Source organism: Nicotiana sylvestris, chromosome 7 (genome assembly GCF_000393655.2).
Source record: "Nicotiana sylvestris chromosome 7, ASM39365v2, whole genome shotgun sequence".
Lineage (NCBI taxonomy): Eukaryota > Viridiplantae > Streptophyta > Magnoliopsida > Solanales > Solanaceae > Nicotiana > Nicotiana sylvestris.
In genome coordinates, this window is record NC_091063.1 from 32168481 (window position 1) to 32185220 (window position 16740).

At 35.5% G+C, this 16740-nt stretch overlaps 3 protein-coding genes and 1 non-coding gene across 5 annotated transcripts; 3 read left to right on the plus strand and 1 right to left on the minus strand.

Moving 5' to 3' along the window:
* Positions 1 to 500: 500 nt before the first annotated feature.
* LOC104236628 (5'-3' exoribonuclease 3-like) lies at positions 501 to 2332 on the minus strand. 2 transcript variants are annotated; one of them, XM_009790596.2, is made up of 5 exons: positions 2081 to 2332; positions 1429 to 1595; positions 1214 to 1333; positions 1006 to 1066; positions 501 to 888 (listed from the first exon to the last, which is right to left on the minus strand). In XM_009790596.2, the coding sequence occupies exons 2-5, from the start codon at positions 1504 to 1506 to the stop codon at positions 872 to 874; spliced, it is 276 nt and encodes a 91-aa protein (XP_009788898.1). In that variant the 5' UTR covers positions 1507 to 1595; positions 2081 to 2332; the 3' UTR covers positions 501 to 871. The 2 variants fall into 2 exon arrangements, with proteins under 2 accessions (XP_009788898.1, XP_009788896.1); XM_009790594.2 differs by having other exon boundaries at positions 1429 to 1608; positions 2081 to 2331.
* Positions 2333 to 6509: 4177 nt separating this feature from the next.
* Positions 6510 to 6591, plus strand: TRNAS-UGA (transfer RNA serine (anticodon UGA)). Its single transcript has one exon. It is a non-coding gene; the product is annotated as a tRNA-Ser (tRNA).
* Positions 6592 to 9691: 3100 nt separating this feature from the next.
* On the plus strand, positions 9692 to 11035 carry LOC104236629 (zinc finger protein CONSTANS-like). Its single transcript, XM_009790597.2, has 2 exons — positions 9692 to 10381; positions 10484 to 11035. Exons 1-2 carry the CDS (start codon positions 9875 to 9877, stop codon positions 10781 to 10783), a joined length of 807 nt encoding a protein of 268 aa, XP_009788899.1. The 5' UTR covers positions 9692 to 9874; the 3' UTR covers positions 10784 to 11035.
* A 4242-nt stretch (positions 11036 to 15277) lies between these two features.
* On the plus strand, positions 15278 to 15721 carry LOC138872941 (uncharacterized). The gene has a single exon (XM_070151363.1). It carries the CDS (start codon positions 15278 to 15280, stop codon positions 15719 to 15721), a length of 444 nt encoding a protein of 147 aa, XP_070007464.1.
* The last annotated feature ends 1019 nt before the right edge of the window (positions 15722 to 16740 follow it).

A 16740-nucleotide genomic window follows, 5' to 3' on the forward strand; every position in this document is an offset into this window, starting at 1 on the left:
ATCTAAATTAATACAAATGGAGAAATTGTCAATTTGTTCTATCAGATTAATTTCAGATGGCAAACTAATTTAAACCAAAGAAACTATTTTTATTCCCTTGAAATTGGTACATCATACATAGAGCGAGTACCTTCCAATTGTTTCTTGTTAATTCAGTAAGCCAACTTTTGACGGCTTTCTCCAAATATTTTCTTAACTGATTATGATTAGGCCAAAGAGATAGAGAATAATTTACTGATGGCAGATAAGATGCCAGTATGAGATCATAACTTCAGAAATCCAAGATTTCATATCCTCTTCTATTCTTTCTATCATATGTATTTGTTGGTTTTTCTTAATTTACAATCACAAGAAACTAGAACCAGTTTGGATTGTGAACATATAATCAGGAAGAGATAAATGTTGTAGATAAATTTATGAAAGGAAACAGAAAGAAAATATTTTTGCAGAAACAGATGGAGCCTCAGCATTCAAATAAAAGTTACTTTGAGTGAGAAAAATTTCCTTCTTGGAACCAACATATATTCAGTTATTTGGATTCACAAACACAGAATAATTTCCCATAGTTCGTGAAATGATAAGAATTTTTCGTAACAGCATAATAGAAGTATAGAACTATATCGAGCAGTTCTTAAAGTTTCAGCTTTCAGAGCAAGACAACCACATCAAATTCCTACAACTTACTGCAGCGGCGGAGCTTGATAACACAATGGTACAACATCGTCATACTAAATCAAATTTCTAACCTAAAACTTCTATTCTGATAATAAGTTCTCCAAGTCTTTGCTGCATCCTTCCCCTTTTTTGAGTGCATACCTGCTTGTTGTCTATATATATATCTTGCCTATTCTGTTGACCTCTACACTTTGATTTATCTTTGCGGACATCCTGCAATCAAGGACAAATTCATTACATAATCAGCATAACTTGTTTCCCCGTTGTGATGACATAATCAGAAGAACGTGAAAAAAAGACCTAAAACAACACATCCAAAATCACACTGACCTCCCTTAAAAGAAAAGTGAACTTCATGTGACGCCAATTCCATCATTATCAAGTTTGCGTCCTGTGGAAGCACCAGGAAATATTGTAAAAAAACACTTGAAAGACGTCATGAAAGAGCACTTCAGCATAAAGCAAAAAAGGGCAAGGTAGGCTACTGTAGAGTATAACAGAAAAGAGAAGGAAAGAAAAGTAGGGTGCCACAAATTACCAAACCATACAAGCAATGCCGTGTATTAGGATCAAATCCTGGAAGATTCCTTTGCAACCGAATATAAGATATTATCTTATGCTCCCCTTTACCAGGCACACTAGCATCAGAGAGAATAACCTAAAAAGATCACGATGTAGAAGAAGCATAATGTATGACGGAAAAAGCATATCTCATAGAGCATGAGAGCAAGTGTCCAGCAGAAGTACACTTACCTTGATTCCCTGCCAACCAGAGTCTACATTCACTTTCAAACTTACATAGTATTGAAGTGCAGATGACAATAATTCCATGAATTTCGTTCCAGGTGTAATAACATTTGAATCCAACTTTTTAGTACTTAAATCTTCCTGTTCTATTTCATCATTCTCTCTTATTCTCCCTGCATCAGAGGCCTAAAAACAATAAAGTTCAATCTGCTTTCGTAGAAAAGGAAAAAAGGAAATAAAGGGAGAAATCCCTAAACTGTCAAAACTTCCAAATTATAGAAAAGAAAAAAAGGAAAGAAAGGGGGAAATCCCTAAACTGTCAAAACTTCCAAATTCCACTTCTAGAATGCACTTCTATATTGTTCGTTTGTAGCCTATATGTCTATTCCTGCTTTTTGTATGTTGAACTCGTAAATTCCCAAATTGGATATTCAAAACTTTTAGGTTTCCCTTTTACCAAATAATTTTAAACCCAATAATCTCACTTTTATTACTCACACAAGAACAATCAATATTCAAAATAATCAATTGCAGAAAACAACTAAAGAAACCAAAAAATTGCAGAACCCTTTTTTCGATTTCTGATTCAATCGGGAAAAAAAATTACGAAGAAGAAAAAAGAAACAGAACAAATTAAAGAGAAAGAAATTAAACTTACTCTTGTTTAGGCGGATAATCCAATGGTATAATTTGTGTAAAGTCTCTTGGAGAGATGAATTTTAGACACTACCATTCTGAGTTCTTTGCAACTTTCTGCATTTTGATGAAGTTTTGTGGCGACCTCTTAGGGATTTTAGCCTAATAGTAATTTGGAGGGATTTTAGGGTGAAAGAGAATTTGGAGGGATTACCGTGAAATTTTTGGAGCTTTCCTTTTTTTTTAAACTTTAGTTTTCGTCAGTTTCACGCCCTTATCCCGATGAAATCAATATTAAAGACCAGGCATTAACTTTTGTATAGACCAGAATAAGTTTGGTTGTGTATTTAAAAGATAAAATTGATTTTTAAAGACCAAAAAAAATTCTCATCCCTATAAGTACACTTTTAAGGACCATATTTAAAACTTGTCGCTAAATGCTGGTCCCTAATAAGGCTTTTACTTGTAGTGCATGTTGCACAATTGGTGTTCAAATTGAAATTGCCAATCAATAAATTTTGAAGGTGTTTGACTCTCCACCATTGATAGCCATTAAAAAGTTTTGAAGCTTTGAATTTGAGTTTGGATTTCAAAAACTATTATTTGTTTGGATTGGTGTTGTTGCAAACAATTGAGAATATTGTTTGGAGTTCATATCTCAATTTTGAGGGTGTTTGGTGAAGATATACTTGATTTTAGCTGAATTTGTAAATAATCCTTATTTAGAGCGGGTAATATATAAAATTAGGATAATTTTAGCAAAAAAAAAAAAAATTAAATATTGTATAGAAAGGAAAAATCCCAAATTTATAATGTCGATTATGCCAAAATCGGCCATCTATGCACTTGCCCCCTCAAAATCATGGGTTTCCTCTAGCCTTCTCGGCGATAAGTGGCCCATCATCGCCACACAGTATGTAGGGAGAAGTGCACGGTTAACCACTAATAACACATGTATTTACTTTTAAGCCACTGTTTAAAATGTCTTTAGTCTTTAGCCACTACTTTAATAAACTTTACCTGCCCGGACGAAAACACCTTTCTACTCATAAAGTTCAGGACCAAGTGTCCTTAACTTTTGAACTTGCAACTCTAAGTTCAGGACTTCAAGACTACATGTCCTTGACTTTTAATCTTGCAACTCTAAGTTCAGGACTACATGTCCTTAACTTTTGAACTTGGAACTCGAAGTTCAAGACCACCTGTCCTTAATTTCTAAGCTTGTAACTCTAAGTTAAGGACTACTTATCCTTAACTTTTGAACTTGTAAGTCTAAGTTCAGGACCTATTGACCGTAACTTTTGAGCTTGTTAGTCTAAGTTCAGGACCAAGTGTCCTTAACTTTTGAACTTGTAACTGTAAGTTCAGGACCAAGTGTCCTTAACTTTTGAGCTTGTTAGTCTAAGTTCAGGACCTATTGTCCTTAACTTTTGAGCTTGTTAGTCTAAGTTCATGACCTATTGTCCTTAACTTTTGGGCTTCTTAGCCTAAGTTCGGGACCTATTGTCCTTAACTTTTGAGCTTGTTAGTCAAAGTTTAGGACCAAGTGTCCTAAACTTTTGAACTTGTAATTCTAAGTTCAGGACCAAGTGTCCTTAACTTTTGAACTTAGAACTCGAAGTTCAGGACCAGGTGTCCTTAACTTTTGAACTTGTAATGAAAAGTTCAAAAGTAGAGAAACTATTACCTGCTATATGCGGGACAGACAGTTATCACCATCTACAAAATAAAAACTTCTAGTTTATCCTTTAAATTAGTTGCCAAGTGTATTTCTCATGCAGGTGCTTCGTTCAAACTATCTTAAGAGGAAATAGTTCTAATCAGTCCTAGAAAGGTACCACCTTCTGCTAATGAATCTTTTCTATCAAGTGTCTTATGCACACACTATCATGTAGCAGTATGCAAAACGAAGATGTTTGTCATCAATGGATATCCTCTGTAAACCCACTAATTATATGAGAAATTATCATCTAGAGTCGGAGACACCTTACAAAAAGAGAATCCAATGGAGTCCACGGCCGTCGCCGTCTCACAAACGGAGGCACAGTTCTTCTCCCTAATATGAAAGAGATAGAAGAAAGGGTAACACAGTCTTTTCATATTAATTTTAATATACTAGTGGCTATTATTGCGAAACATTAAAAATGCTGGATAAAAAGTAAATACCACTTTAAAAAGTGGCTACCCCACACAATTTTTACCAGTATGTATGATCATCCAACTTATGAAATTATTGGATTTAAAAGAGAAATAAAGACCCAATTAAACTTGTTCAAAAAATAAGAATAAGGGGGTAAATAAACGCACGTTTAATTTAAGTGTTCAAACAAGTTTTCTGAACAAGTCTAATGAGGTCTTTATATATTTTGCCAAGTAAAATCAACCGAGAGGTTGTGAGTTCGAGTCTCCCCAAGAGCAAGGTGGGAAGTTCTTGGAGGGAAGGATGCCGGAGGTCTATTTGGAAACAGTCTCTCTACCCTAGGGTAGGGGTAAGGTCTGCGTACACACTACCCTCCCCAGACCCCACTAAGTTGGATTATACTGGGTTGTTGTTGTTGTTGTTGTTGTTAAAATCAATAAACTTAATTGTGTATAGGGGTGTACATAGGTCGGGTTGGTTCGGATTTTACGATTACCAAACCAAATCAATTGTGTCGGGTTATTAAATCTAAAGACCAAACCATACCAATAAAACTCGAGTTTTTCAATCTCGGATTTTTTCGGATTTTCGGGTTTTTTCTGGTAAAATCTTCGTAGAACAAAACATATAACTTGTGCTCAAAATATTTCTTTAATCCTAGTAAGATACAACTATATAAAGTATTTTCCAAGAAAATAATACAAAATATGAGATGTGTCATGACATTATCCTAAAATATTCAACAATAAAGACAATAAAATTATGTAATATAAATATTGCTAATTAAAAAACCATAATAAAATAAATATAATCTAAAAGTACTAAGTCATGCTATAGTAAGTAGACTAATAAGGGAGTATTAATTACATGACTAAACGTTAAAGAAAAGATAAAAATAGGTTATACATTTAAATCTAAATTATTGCACAACAAAAAATAGATATTCAATACATTCACGTTCGTAGTATTGACTATTGAATTGAATGTCTTTTGTTAGCATTAGTATTGATTTGATTTTGGTTTGGGCTTTTGTTAGCGTTATTTAATTTACTAATATTGATGGCTATAAAACTTATTGGAACAGTCAAAAGTTCTAAGTCCTACCTTAAAATAATACCTTAAAAAATAAAATTATGAAAATTTTAAGAAATATTTATAAATTACATCACAATTATATATTAAATATATATAAAAAATTTATATACATAATGTCGGGTTGGTTTGGTTTCGGATTGATTTTCTTTAGTTACACCAAACCAAACCAATTATGGTCGGGCTTTTTTCCAACACCAAACCAAATCAAATCAAACCATAGTCGATTTTTTTTCTCGGTTTGACTCGGATTATCGGGTTGGTGCGGTTTGTCGGTTTCCTTTGTACACCCCTATTTGTGTATTACTAAATTCAACTCAATTTTATCCATCTTTCACATAATATCATTTTGTCCAGAATTGTTACCATACCGCATCTGTTTTTCTGTTTGGCAAGCCACAACATTAAAAATGTGAAGTGGCTTTTCCATATCAGCATTAAGAACAATTTTTACCTGAATATAAATTACCTCGGTTGAATTCGTTCCACCCTTTTGCCATGTATTTTATAGTACTCCGTTAATATTGTCACAAAGCTATGCACATTGATCCGTCTGTACTGGTCCCTCCAACATTCTAAAAAAAATTCACATGCTAGTATACAACATTCCCAAAATAATTTTACATAAACAAATGTAGAAGTAGAATAGATGTCTTCGGAAGTTTCCAAAATCAATTATTACGGGAGAGGCACAAGTGCACAACGAATACTCAAAAGTCAAAATCATAGTGCAGCAGGAAACATTGGACGTATTAGCAGGCCCATCTCCATGAGTATTTTGCCAATGATTGCATAAACTGCAAATTCTGAACCACAAGTAAATAAGCTTTTGAATTTTGATCGACATTGGATTTCATAAAAGAAGAGAACTCACCAATGAATCTTCTGCAAACCTTGAAAAAGGAAAAAACGTGTACTTCGACTATTACCTTTTTGAATTCATAGCCAAATGAAGGTGCCTATGGTAAATTTGCTCCACCTTCGTTGCAGTGAATACTACTGCTTGAATAAGTAATTGGAAGGAAAACTTAGAGGAAAATTTATTTCTCTTTAAACATTCAATCCACTTCTTTTCTTAGACCAAACAACAGAATGGTGATTAAAAAAGGAAAGGAACATTCAGTAGTTTCTTCTCTGCCCTTTGTTTAGTTTTCCATGAGAGAAGCAAGCCTGCGGTTTCGGGCAAAACACCGTATAATGTACACGGATCAAAGGTAAAGTCGATATGTCCGAGTGGTTAAGGAGACAGACTTGAAATCTGTTGGGCTTCGCCCGCGCAGGTTCGAACCCTGCTGTCGACGTTAATACGTGTTATTAAGTAATTTTTTTAAAATCCCACAAGTTGAGTTTGGGGAAGGTAAAGTATACGCAGACACTAAATTACTATTTCTGAAATTTGCCCATTGCAATTGTACTCTAAAACAGTTGGACTATTATGACAGAATTTGATTATATATTCAGAGAGTTTTGAACACAAACCGAAACAATTTGCATTCTATAAAATATTCTGCGTTTTTGTCAAAACTTTATTGTTATTTCTTTTGGTCTTTTCATGTTGATACTCAACTTAATCTGACTTTCTGGTAATATGGTTCACAATCAGATGAAATATTCGAGGTGCCTCAGTTATTTTCTTTTGATCTTAAAATGTCAACACATTAAAAAAGAATTCTCTAGTAACAGGACAATTTATATAGTCGTGAAACTTATAAATAGAAAAAGAATCAACCCTTGAAAAGATCATGGAAGAAAGATCAATCCTAATTGTGACCTGTGAGACATTATTGTTTGGAAATTTATTCATGAGTTAGTGGGGAGAAACTGTTAATAAAAGATTTAGCAAGTAAAGATGATTTTTGATAAATTCTTTTAGTTTATGCAATTGTGTAGCTAGTCAATAATAAATTTGAGACTATTAAACTTGAGTTAAGCAGGGTTCTATAGTCAAACTCTTTTGTTCGATGATAAAATTAAATATCATCTTTAAGATACAATATCATCAACAAAAAAAATCAATAGAAAGTTTAACTTTTATTTATGTACGAGTCGTATCATAGTTGGTAAAGGTAGACTTTGCGATGTTTTTCCATGTAAAATATCGGATGCTCATATAAGACTACGCTCAAAATACCCCCAATACATTATTATTCCTCCCACTTCACACTGTTACTTCACATTAGGGGTGTACCAAGAAAACCGACAAATCGCACCAATTCGATAATTCAAATCAAATCGGAAAAAAATCCAATTATGGTTTGGTGTTGGAAAAAAAATCCGACCATAATTGATTTGGTTTCGTTTTAACTAAAGAAGTCAAACCGAAACCAAACCAACCCGACAATTACATATATAGAAATTTTAGATATATTTAATATATAAATATACTTATTGTGATGTAATTTATAAACATTTCTTAAACTTTTTCATAATTTCATCTTTTTAGGTATTATTTCAAGGTTAGACTTAGAACTTTTGAATGTTCCAATAAGTTTTATAGTCATTAACACTAGTAAATTAAATAGTGCTAACAAAGCCCAAATCAAAATCAAATCAATACTAATGCTAATACAAGACATTCAATTCAATACTACGAACGAGAATGTATTGAATATCTATTTTTGTTTTGCGACAATTTAGATAAAAATGCATAGCCTATTTTTATTTTTTTCTTTAGCGTTTACTCATGTAATTAATACTCTCTTATTAGTCTACTTATTTTAGCATGACTTAGTACTTTTAGATTATATTTATTATGACTATTTAATTAGCAATATTTATATTACATAATTCTATTATCTTTATTGTTGAATATTAAGGATAATACCAAGACATATCTCATATTTTCTATTATTTTCTTGGAAAATACTTTATATAGTTGTATCTTACTAGAATTAAAGAAATATTTTGAGCACAATTTATATATTTTGTTCTACGAAGATTTTACCGGGGAAAAACCCCCCGAACCCCCGAAAAAACCCGAATAACCCGAAAGCCCGAGAATATCCGAGAGTGAAAAACCCGAGTTTTATTGATTTGGTTTGGTGTTTAGATTTAATAACCCGACACAATTAGTTTGATTTGGTAATTATAAAATCCGAACCAATCCGACCTATATACACCCCTACTCCACGCGAAAGTACATTTATCATTATTATTTTTAGCATACTCTTAACACTATCTTTATTTTGATTCTTTTGTTTACAACAACATACTTAGTATTATCCCACATCGTGAGATTTGGGGAGAGTAGTGTGTACGCAAACCTTACCCCTACTTTGTGAGGATAGAGAGTCTATTTTTTGATTCTTTTGTTTGATTTATTAAAACTATAATATGAAAAATAGTGTAATATGGGAAAACGATGTTGTCTATCGTTTACATTTCAAGTCAAACCAGGGCTATACGCGAAACCATAAATTAATGTAACAATTGGATTGGATTAGCTTAGTTCCAACGTATCCAAATGATAATTTCACTTATCAATAACTAACAACAACAAACCCCGTGGAATATGAGCAGTGGAAGAGCCAAAATTTTTACTAGAGGACTCAAAATATAAATAAGTAAGCATGCAAAGAAATTAAGGAGAGTCAACATATAGTATATATACATAAAATAAATATTTAATCTATCTCCGCATGTAAATTTTTGAAGAAGGGTTGTCAATTAACTCCCCTTGCTAATGAGTGGCTTCGCCGCTGGATATGAGAAGCATAGTGTGTATGTAGATTTTACCTCTAAATACAGAAGTTTTTTTCTGATAAAACCTCGGCTCAAGAAAAAAACAATATCAATATCAAGATAATAAGAAAATTAAAGCAAAAGAAATAAAAGGTAATAATATACACCAAAAAATAAGCAAATACGAGAAAAATATACTATTAATGTTAAAAAAAGCATTCAACAAATTTAATTTCTTTCAAAAATAGTAATTTGAACCTTCATCAATGAACCAAAAATACCATATGACCCTTACAAATAGTAATTTCTTTCATACAAATTTAAAATTCTGAGTATCTGGGCGTATGAAAAGTCGACAACAAATCGACACGTGGCAAAATTTTAACTTGTACGATTTCATTTCCTTAGCACATAATTAATTCAAGATGTGATTTGAGGTGGGGCCCAAAGAGCACCCAACCAATTCAAATTCCTCTCCAGGCGCATTTCACGTGGCCCCATGACTCCACGTCAACAAATCAGAATCTTCCTCCAACTCTAAATCTCCACGTCAACAAAAAATATCCTGGACAAACCAAAGGAAACATCTCTTCCCGAGCCACAAGAAAAAAGCTTTTGTTCCCTTACGTACCTACCACCTGTCACTCCTTCTCACCATTCACTTCTCCCCCTTACGCTGTCGTTTTATATACATACCCCCGCCCGCATCCCTAGGTCTTCCTCGTTTCACAAATTCTCTTTTTTTATCACATTACATTTATACCCCTCGCCGTAGTTCCTAAGGAAGAATTGGTGTTTCTGTGATTTTTGTTTAAACTAAAAGTGGTTTCACTCATTTCCAGCTGCAACTAGCTTCCTCTTTTCTCTCCCCTAAATTCTTTGTCTAAGAGAATATAGAAAAGGATGAAAAACTGTGAGCTTTGTAAGGGATTGGCTAGGATGTACTGTGAATCGGACAACGCGAGTTTGTGTTGGGACTGTGATGCGAAGGTTCACTCGGCTAATTTTCTGGCGGCGAGGCATTCTAGGTCTTTGCTCTGCCATGTGTGTCAATCGCCGACGGCTTGGTCGGCGGACGGACCAAAGCTTGGACCGACGGTCTCCGTATGTGAGAGGTGCGTGGATGGATACTACCACAGGGAGGAGGTAGAGGAGAGTGAAAGCGTGAACGATGAAGGAAGTGCCACGGAGGATGAAGATGATGAGGATGAAGATGATGAGGATGAAGATGACGAGGAAATTGACGATGAAGACGAAATTGATTCGGAGGATATTGATCAAGTTGTACCGGGGTCATCTACGCCGCCTCCACCGCCGGCTAGTTCATCCAGCAGCGAAGATTCATCTGAAGGCCGTCGGAATGTTACGTTGAAGCGAAGGCGTGAAAATGATGCGGATCTTCATTCAGATGTATGAGATTTTCTAGATTTTGATATTTTAGTTTTTTATATATATTTCTCTTTCATTTTTCGTGAGGTTGAATACTGAAAGACTTAGTGTTTATGGTTATAGGATGATAGCGGACGTTCATTATGTCACCGGAGAATCCACACAACGCCGTCGGCGGCAGTACACGGCGGTGACGAGGTAGCGGCTGTTGTTGTTTCAACGAAAATGAGAACGCCGGCTAAGATACAAAGAACGGAAGCGAGCCGAGCGGATCGGCTGACGGCGCCTGGATGCACGGGGATAATGGAGTATATCAGGAGAAATAATCGGCAGAGGATAAGCTCCAGGACGGCGATCGCCGAGCTCTGTAGACTCGGTGCTGACTCAACGACCGTTGATCTGGAAAGCTCGGAGACGTCGTAACCGTCGGCTTGACCATTCGTTTCACTTACATTACGTCATTTCTACTTTGGTTACTTACCCTTTACCCAAACTTGTAGTCGGTGGATTTGAGATGATAGTTATAGGATAAGAGTGGATTTGTTCTAAGTACTAATCTTTTTAGAGTTAGGACCATTTGCTAGTATATGTTATTTTTATGTACTGTATGTAATTTATTTAGGATAATTACTACTAATATTAAGAAGAGGAATGTTTTAAACACATTTCTAACAATATCTTGCCACAATGCATTACTTCTTTTTCCTTTCTCTTTGAGTTATTGTTTAGTTCACTAACGAAATAACCGTGCACGTATACTGCCATTTGGTCCCAGCGTTCTCTCATACTACAACGAATTCAAGATTTTAATTAAGTTTAGTAGAAGTTAGCGAACATCATTACTCGTTTGCAATTTATATGAGGGTTTCATTTATATTCTAATAAGTAATTTTTACAATATCAGATTAATATAACTCGTTTGAACAAATTATGTCCTTTTTTTAGATTTTTGTTATTTTGTTGTTATTATTGTTTATTGCTAGTGGCTTTTTTTCGTCTTTTCTTGAGTTGATAGTCTATCGAAAATATTCATTTTTACCTTCTTAAGGTACGGATAAGATCCGCATATATACTACTTTTTTCATACTCTACTGGTGAGATTATATTTGATTTGTTGTCCTCCTTAGACTCCCGTGAGATCATACTTAATTTGTTGTGTGAGATTATAGTTAATTTGTTGTTATTATCGTGAAAACCAGCCGAATGTAATGATTTCTAAGGAACCTTAAGCCTCTCACGAGAAAGTAGAAACCCATGGTGAGTGGTTTGTTAGAGATGTTGGTTGCACCACTCGTTTTTAGCACCTCTAATTTAGAAATGGTACAGAACACTGCAGACTACAGCAATTTGAGGTTATTTTAAGTGTGGGAAATTGTATGGAGTAGTTTTTCTCTTCCAAAAAAAAGTATGGAGTGGTTCAAATTCAACAAGATAGACGAATGGCTGAAAACTTTGGTAATTAAACAGAATATATATATATTCAAAATTGTCTGCGTTTGCCAAACACCACTCATTCATTTCTTTTCTTTTACTTTTATTATAAATCACAATGATGACTCGTTTTCATGAGATTAGTGAACCTAATTTATTCTCCTTTTATTTTGTCCATTATTTTATTCGGGATTTGTTCACAAGATATTTTCAAGTTATTTTATTATAGTTTGTAAATATCTGGAGGTTGATAAGACTTTGATAGTGGCCATAATTTGAGGATTAGTGTCCCACCTCTCATCCTTTTGAATTATTAAGCAAACTATATTTGTGGCCGGCAATCACATCAGCTTGGACAAAGCTTTTCATGTAGGCATCACCCTCTCAAATTTGGAGAAAACTGCTAAGAAATATTATAGAACAAAGCCCATGGTTTTCTTATATCGTCCAATCTATGCTCTTTTTTCCTAATTTATACTACAAATGCTTTCATATTTCTATCTTGCCACTTCCTCACGTCTATGTCTGTAAACCATTTTTCTTTTGAGCTTAGCTTCTGTGTACTCATGATGTAAAAATGTTAATACATTTATATTATCAGATCATTTACGAATAGATATTTTTTAAAAGTAAAATTAATAACTTAAAAATAAAGCACGTTATCTTTTACGACAAGTTAAGATATATTGATAATGAAAATTATATTTTTTTTTATAACCATAGTGTTTGGGTCAGCTTGCGCGCACCTCGACTAATTTCACGAGATACCTGCCACTTCCCACCAGCAACAGCCAACAAGTATCAGGTAACTCTATCCACCAAGACTTGGATAGATGGGAAGAAATTACCTAGTGTTTTTTGCCTCCGCTAGGATTTAAACTATATTTTATACCAACAATATATATATATATAAGTTAAAAATCAATTTTGTTGTATAGCTTTCTCATGAATTATCGCTCACTTGTTATTAAAACTACAAAAAAGCTATCAACAAAAAGACATTATATTGCATCTACCTCACCTTTCAACCATGTCGTACGTGTTAGAAATAAGAACTAGCTTAATTGTTTCCTGCAGATATAAAATTCTCTGTTTCTTTTTCTTTTTGCATAAACATTTCCTTTTCCAGACGCTTGACAAGCCGATTGAATATGAATAACTTACTAGACAAATTTGACAATAACCGAAAAAACCCTACTTTGCATGCTAAAATAGATTATTGATCGCACGACAATATAATGTTACGTATTCATTAGTAAAAATAAGTTAATTTTAAACTTTTTGTTTTATCCTTAATAAAGTTATGACGTATTTAAGACTATAAGTTTCAAAAAAAATTATTTATTTTTTAAATTTAGTGTTCACGCCAAACATATTCACGTACAATGGAACGAAGAGAGTACGGAATTTGTCAATTATATTGGGTGAACATCGTTTGAGGTTGTAAATTATTTAATTGTGATTAATTTACGACTAAACCAAGAATAAATATACACAGTTTTGAGTTTTTAAATCAAACGCCACGAAACTTGTAGGTGAAACCGTGAAAGTAGGGGTTTCTTGTGTCCTACAAGCGTTGGTTGTCGTTTTACTAGACGCAATTGTGAAATATGAAAATAAAGCCATTCCAACAAGAAGAATAAATAAAGACCACTTGTGGGATATAGTAAAATAATTTGATTAATTCAGAAGAAAAGAAAAAGGAGAATAAGGTAGACTTCTTCTATATATCTTGTGGTATAGAATTCATCTGACACATAAAAACAGTTTATTTGAAATGGCTTTTATCAATATGTGGCTATGATTTAAATTACTGTGCAAGATATTATGAGAGGTCGCCTTACCATGTAAATCCATCTTTAAATTGTGACCATCATTTATACTCCATATTTTATGATATGTGATTAATAGCCTATTTGGCCAAGCTTATTTTTGGTCAAAAGTGTTTTTTATGGTCAAAAGCACTTTTGGCCTCAATTTGAGGTGCTTGGCCAAGCTTCTGGAAGGAAAAAAGTGATTTTGAGGAGAAGCAGAAGCAGTTTTGGAGAAGCAGAAAAAAGTAGCTTCTCTTCAAAAGCACTTTTTTGAGAAACACTTTTGAGAAAAATACACTTAGAAGCAGTTTTTTAAAGCTTGGTCAAACACTAATTGCTGCTCAGAAGTGCTTTTCAAACTAATTAGCCAAACACAAACCGCTTCTCACCAGAAGTACTTTTGTAAAAAAAATACTTCTCAAGATAAGCTGATTTTTGCAGCTTAGCCAAACGGGCTATAAGACTCATCCAAAGAATGGTCCCTACGGGTGAAGTGATTCGTTAATCCATACAGTGTCCTCAAATGACTAATAACGAGGCCAAGTATGGGGCCGTAATTGCACGATTGAAATTAGCCCTCAAGTATGACGCTCGACGACTCGTCCTTAACTGTGACTCCCAACTCATGGTAAATCAAGTCACTAGGACTTTTCAAATCAAGGAACAGAGACTGCAGAAGTACCAGACAGAAATTCACAAACTACTACCAGAATTCGACGAATGCCGCCTCGACCAGATACCCCGGGCGCAGAACATCGAAGCAGATGGTTTCGCCAAACTAGCGGCAGCTACCAAAAATATCAGCAAAAAAAATGTGGTCACCCTCCTCCATTCCTCAATAGACCAGGTCAAGGTACATTCTATAAATTTAACTTGGAACTGGCGCAACCGCATCATAACATATTTTCAGGAAGGGACGCTACCACAAGATAAGAAAGAAGCCAAAAAACTTCGAATACAGGCGGCCAGGTACAGCCTCGTAAACCATGACCTTTACAAAAAGACATTCGGCGGCCCACTGGCCAAATGCCTTGGGCCAGATCAAACAAGGCGGATGGTAGGGGAAGTACACGAGGGTCACTGCGGTGCCCATACCGAGAACCGAGCCCTAGTCAGATGCCTCATCCGGGCAGGAGACTACTGACCTACCACGAAAAACGAAGCCATAAATTACGTCAAGAAATGTGAGCAATGCCAAAAATATATCCCTATGATACACCAAGCAAGAGAACTCCTGCATTCTGTCACTTCGCCATGGTCATTTATAAAGTGGGGAATGGATATCGTCGAACCCCTCCCAGCAGGCCGAGTTAAGGTACGCTTCCTTTTGGTTTTAACTAATTATATTTCCAAATGGATGGAAGCAGGTGCGTACACCCAAATACGCGAGCAAAAATTCATCGCATTCATATGGAAAAATATAATATGCTGCTTCGACATTCCCAAAGAAATCAGCTGCGATAACGGGCCTCAGTTCGTCGGGAAGAAAACGACCGAGTTTTTTAAAAAATGGCGCATTAAACGGATACTCTCCACGCCATACCATCCCGCCAGTAATGGTCAAGCTGAATCCTCCAACAAAACAATATTAAATATATTGAAGAAGAAGCTCGAGGACGTCAATGGGCTATGGCCAGAAGTGCTATCAGAGGTATTATGGGCATAACGTACCATGTCGAAAACTAGCACAGGCGAGACGCCGTATTCGTTAGACTACGGGACTGACGCAGTTATACCCATCGAAGTCGGAGAACCTAGCCTAAGATACTCCAATGAGAGTGGACCAAGCAACGACGAAAGCAGATTACAAGACCTGGATGGAGTCGAAGAGCGAAGGGATATGGGTCACATAAGAATGGTAGCCCAAAAACAAAAGGTAGAAAGGTACTATAACAAGAAGGCCAAAGTACGACCACTCAGAGTCGGTGACTATGTTCTCAAAGCCAAAACACAAGCAGCGAAAAACCCGAATGAAGGAAAATTGGGAACAAACTGGGACGGGCCATATAAAATCACAGCAACAGCAAACAAAGGAGCATTCCAATTAGAGACAATGGAAGGAAAACTACTACAAAATAATTGGAATGTCACCCACCTCAAATACTTCCACTTCTAAAAAGAGACATCGCCTAAGTCGTACTCTTTTTCTCTCACCCGGGTTTTGTCTCAATCGGGTTTTCTCGAGGAGGTTTTTAATGAGGCGACGAGGGAGACGTCTCGAGGTTTGAAGTATTGTTCATTGCCCCACCTGTTGACGTCATCTCCAGGCCGGGCAATGAAGGGACTAGGTATAAAGTATCTCCATTGTATGTACGAAGTCCATATGTATCTCCATTGTAGATATAAAGAATCTCCATTGTATGCACGAAATCGACATATCTCGCCATTGTACGCACGAAGTCAACATATATTTCCGACATGAATATAGTCACTCCATTATGTATACGAAATCAACACGCATTTCCAACGTATAAATAAAATCGGCATATGCGACACTCCAGCGAATACAATAGAACGCCATCCTCACAACGGGATACTACTTCGGCACCAGCTCAAAAGTAACATCCCAATGGCTAAGGCCATCGTCAAAAGATGAGTTCGACATAGTTCGGACCATAACGAGATACTACTTCGGCACCAGCTCAAAAGTAACCTCCCAATGGCTAAGGTCATCGTCAAAAGATGAGTTCGACATAGTTCGGACCACGACGAGATACTACTTCGGCACCAGCTCGAAAGTAACATCCCAATGGCTAAGGCCATCGTCAAAAAATGAGTTAGACATCATTCGAATCACGACAGGATATTACTTCGGCACCAGCTCGAAAGTAACATCCCAATGGCTAAGACCATCATAAAAAAAATGAGTTCGACATCATTCGAACCACGACGGGATACTACTTCAGCACCAGCTCGAAAGTAACATCCCAATGGCTAAGGCCATCATTAAAGGATGAGTTCGACATAGTTCGGACCACGACGAGATACTACTTCGGCACCAGCTCAAAAGTAACATCCCAATGGATAAGGCCATCGTCAAAGAAAAAAAATGAGTTTGACATCATTCGAACGATGACGTGATACTACTTCGGCACCAGCTCGAAAGTAACATCCTGATGGCTAAGGCCATCGTAA

Bases quoted from the DNA above. Each gene is read 5' to 3' on its own strand.
- LOC138872941 (XM_070151363.1), top strand. From the start codon at position 15,278: ATGTCGAAAACTAGCACAGGCGAGACGCCGTATTCGTTAGACTACGGG.
- LOC104236628 (XM_009790596.2), bottom strand. From the start codon at position 1,506: ATGGAATTATTGTCATCTGCACTTCAATACTATGTAAGTTTGAAAGTG. The intron at 1,334-1,428 runs GTAAGTGTACTT...TGATCTTTTTAG, and splicing joins CTGGTTGGCAGGGAATCAAG to GTTATTCTCTCTGATGCTAG. The intron at 1,067-1,213 runs GTAATTTGTGGC...GTGCTTCCACAG, and splicing joins GGCATTGCTTGTATGGTTTG to GACGCAAACTTGATAATGAT.
- LOC104236629 (XM_009790597.2), top strand. From the start codon at position 9,875: ATGAAAAACTGTGAGCTTTGTAAGGGATTGGCTAGGATGTACTGTGAA. The intron at 10,382-10,483 runs GTATGAGATTTT...TTATGGTTATAG, and splicing joins ATGCGGATCTTCATTCAGAT to GATGATAGCGGACGTTCATT.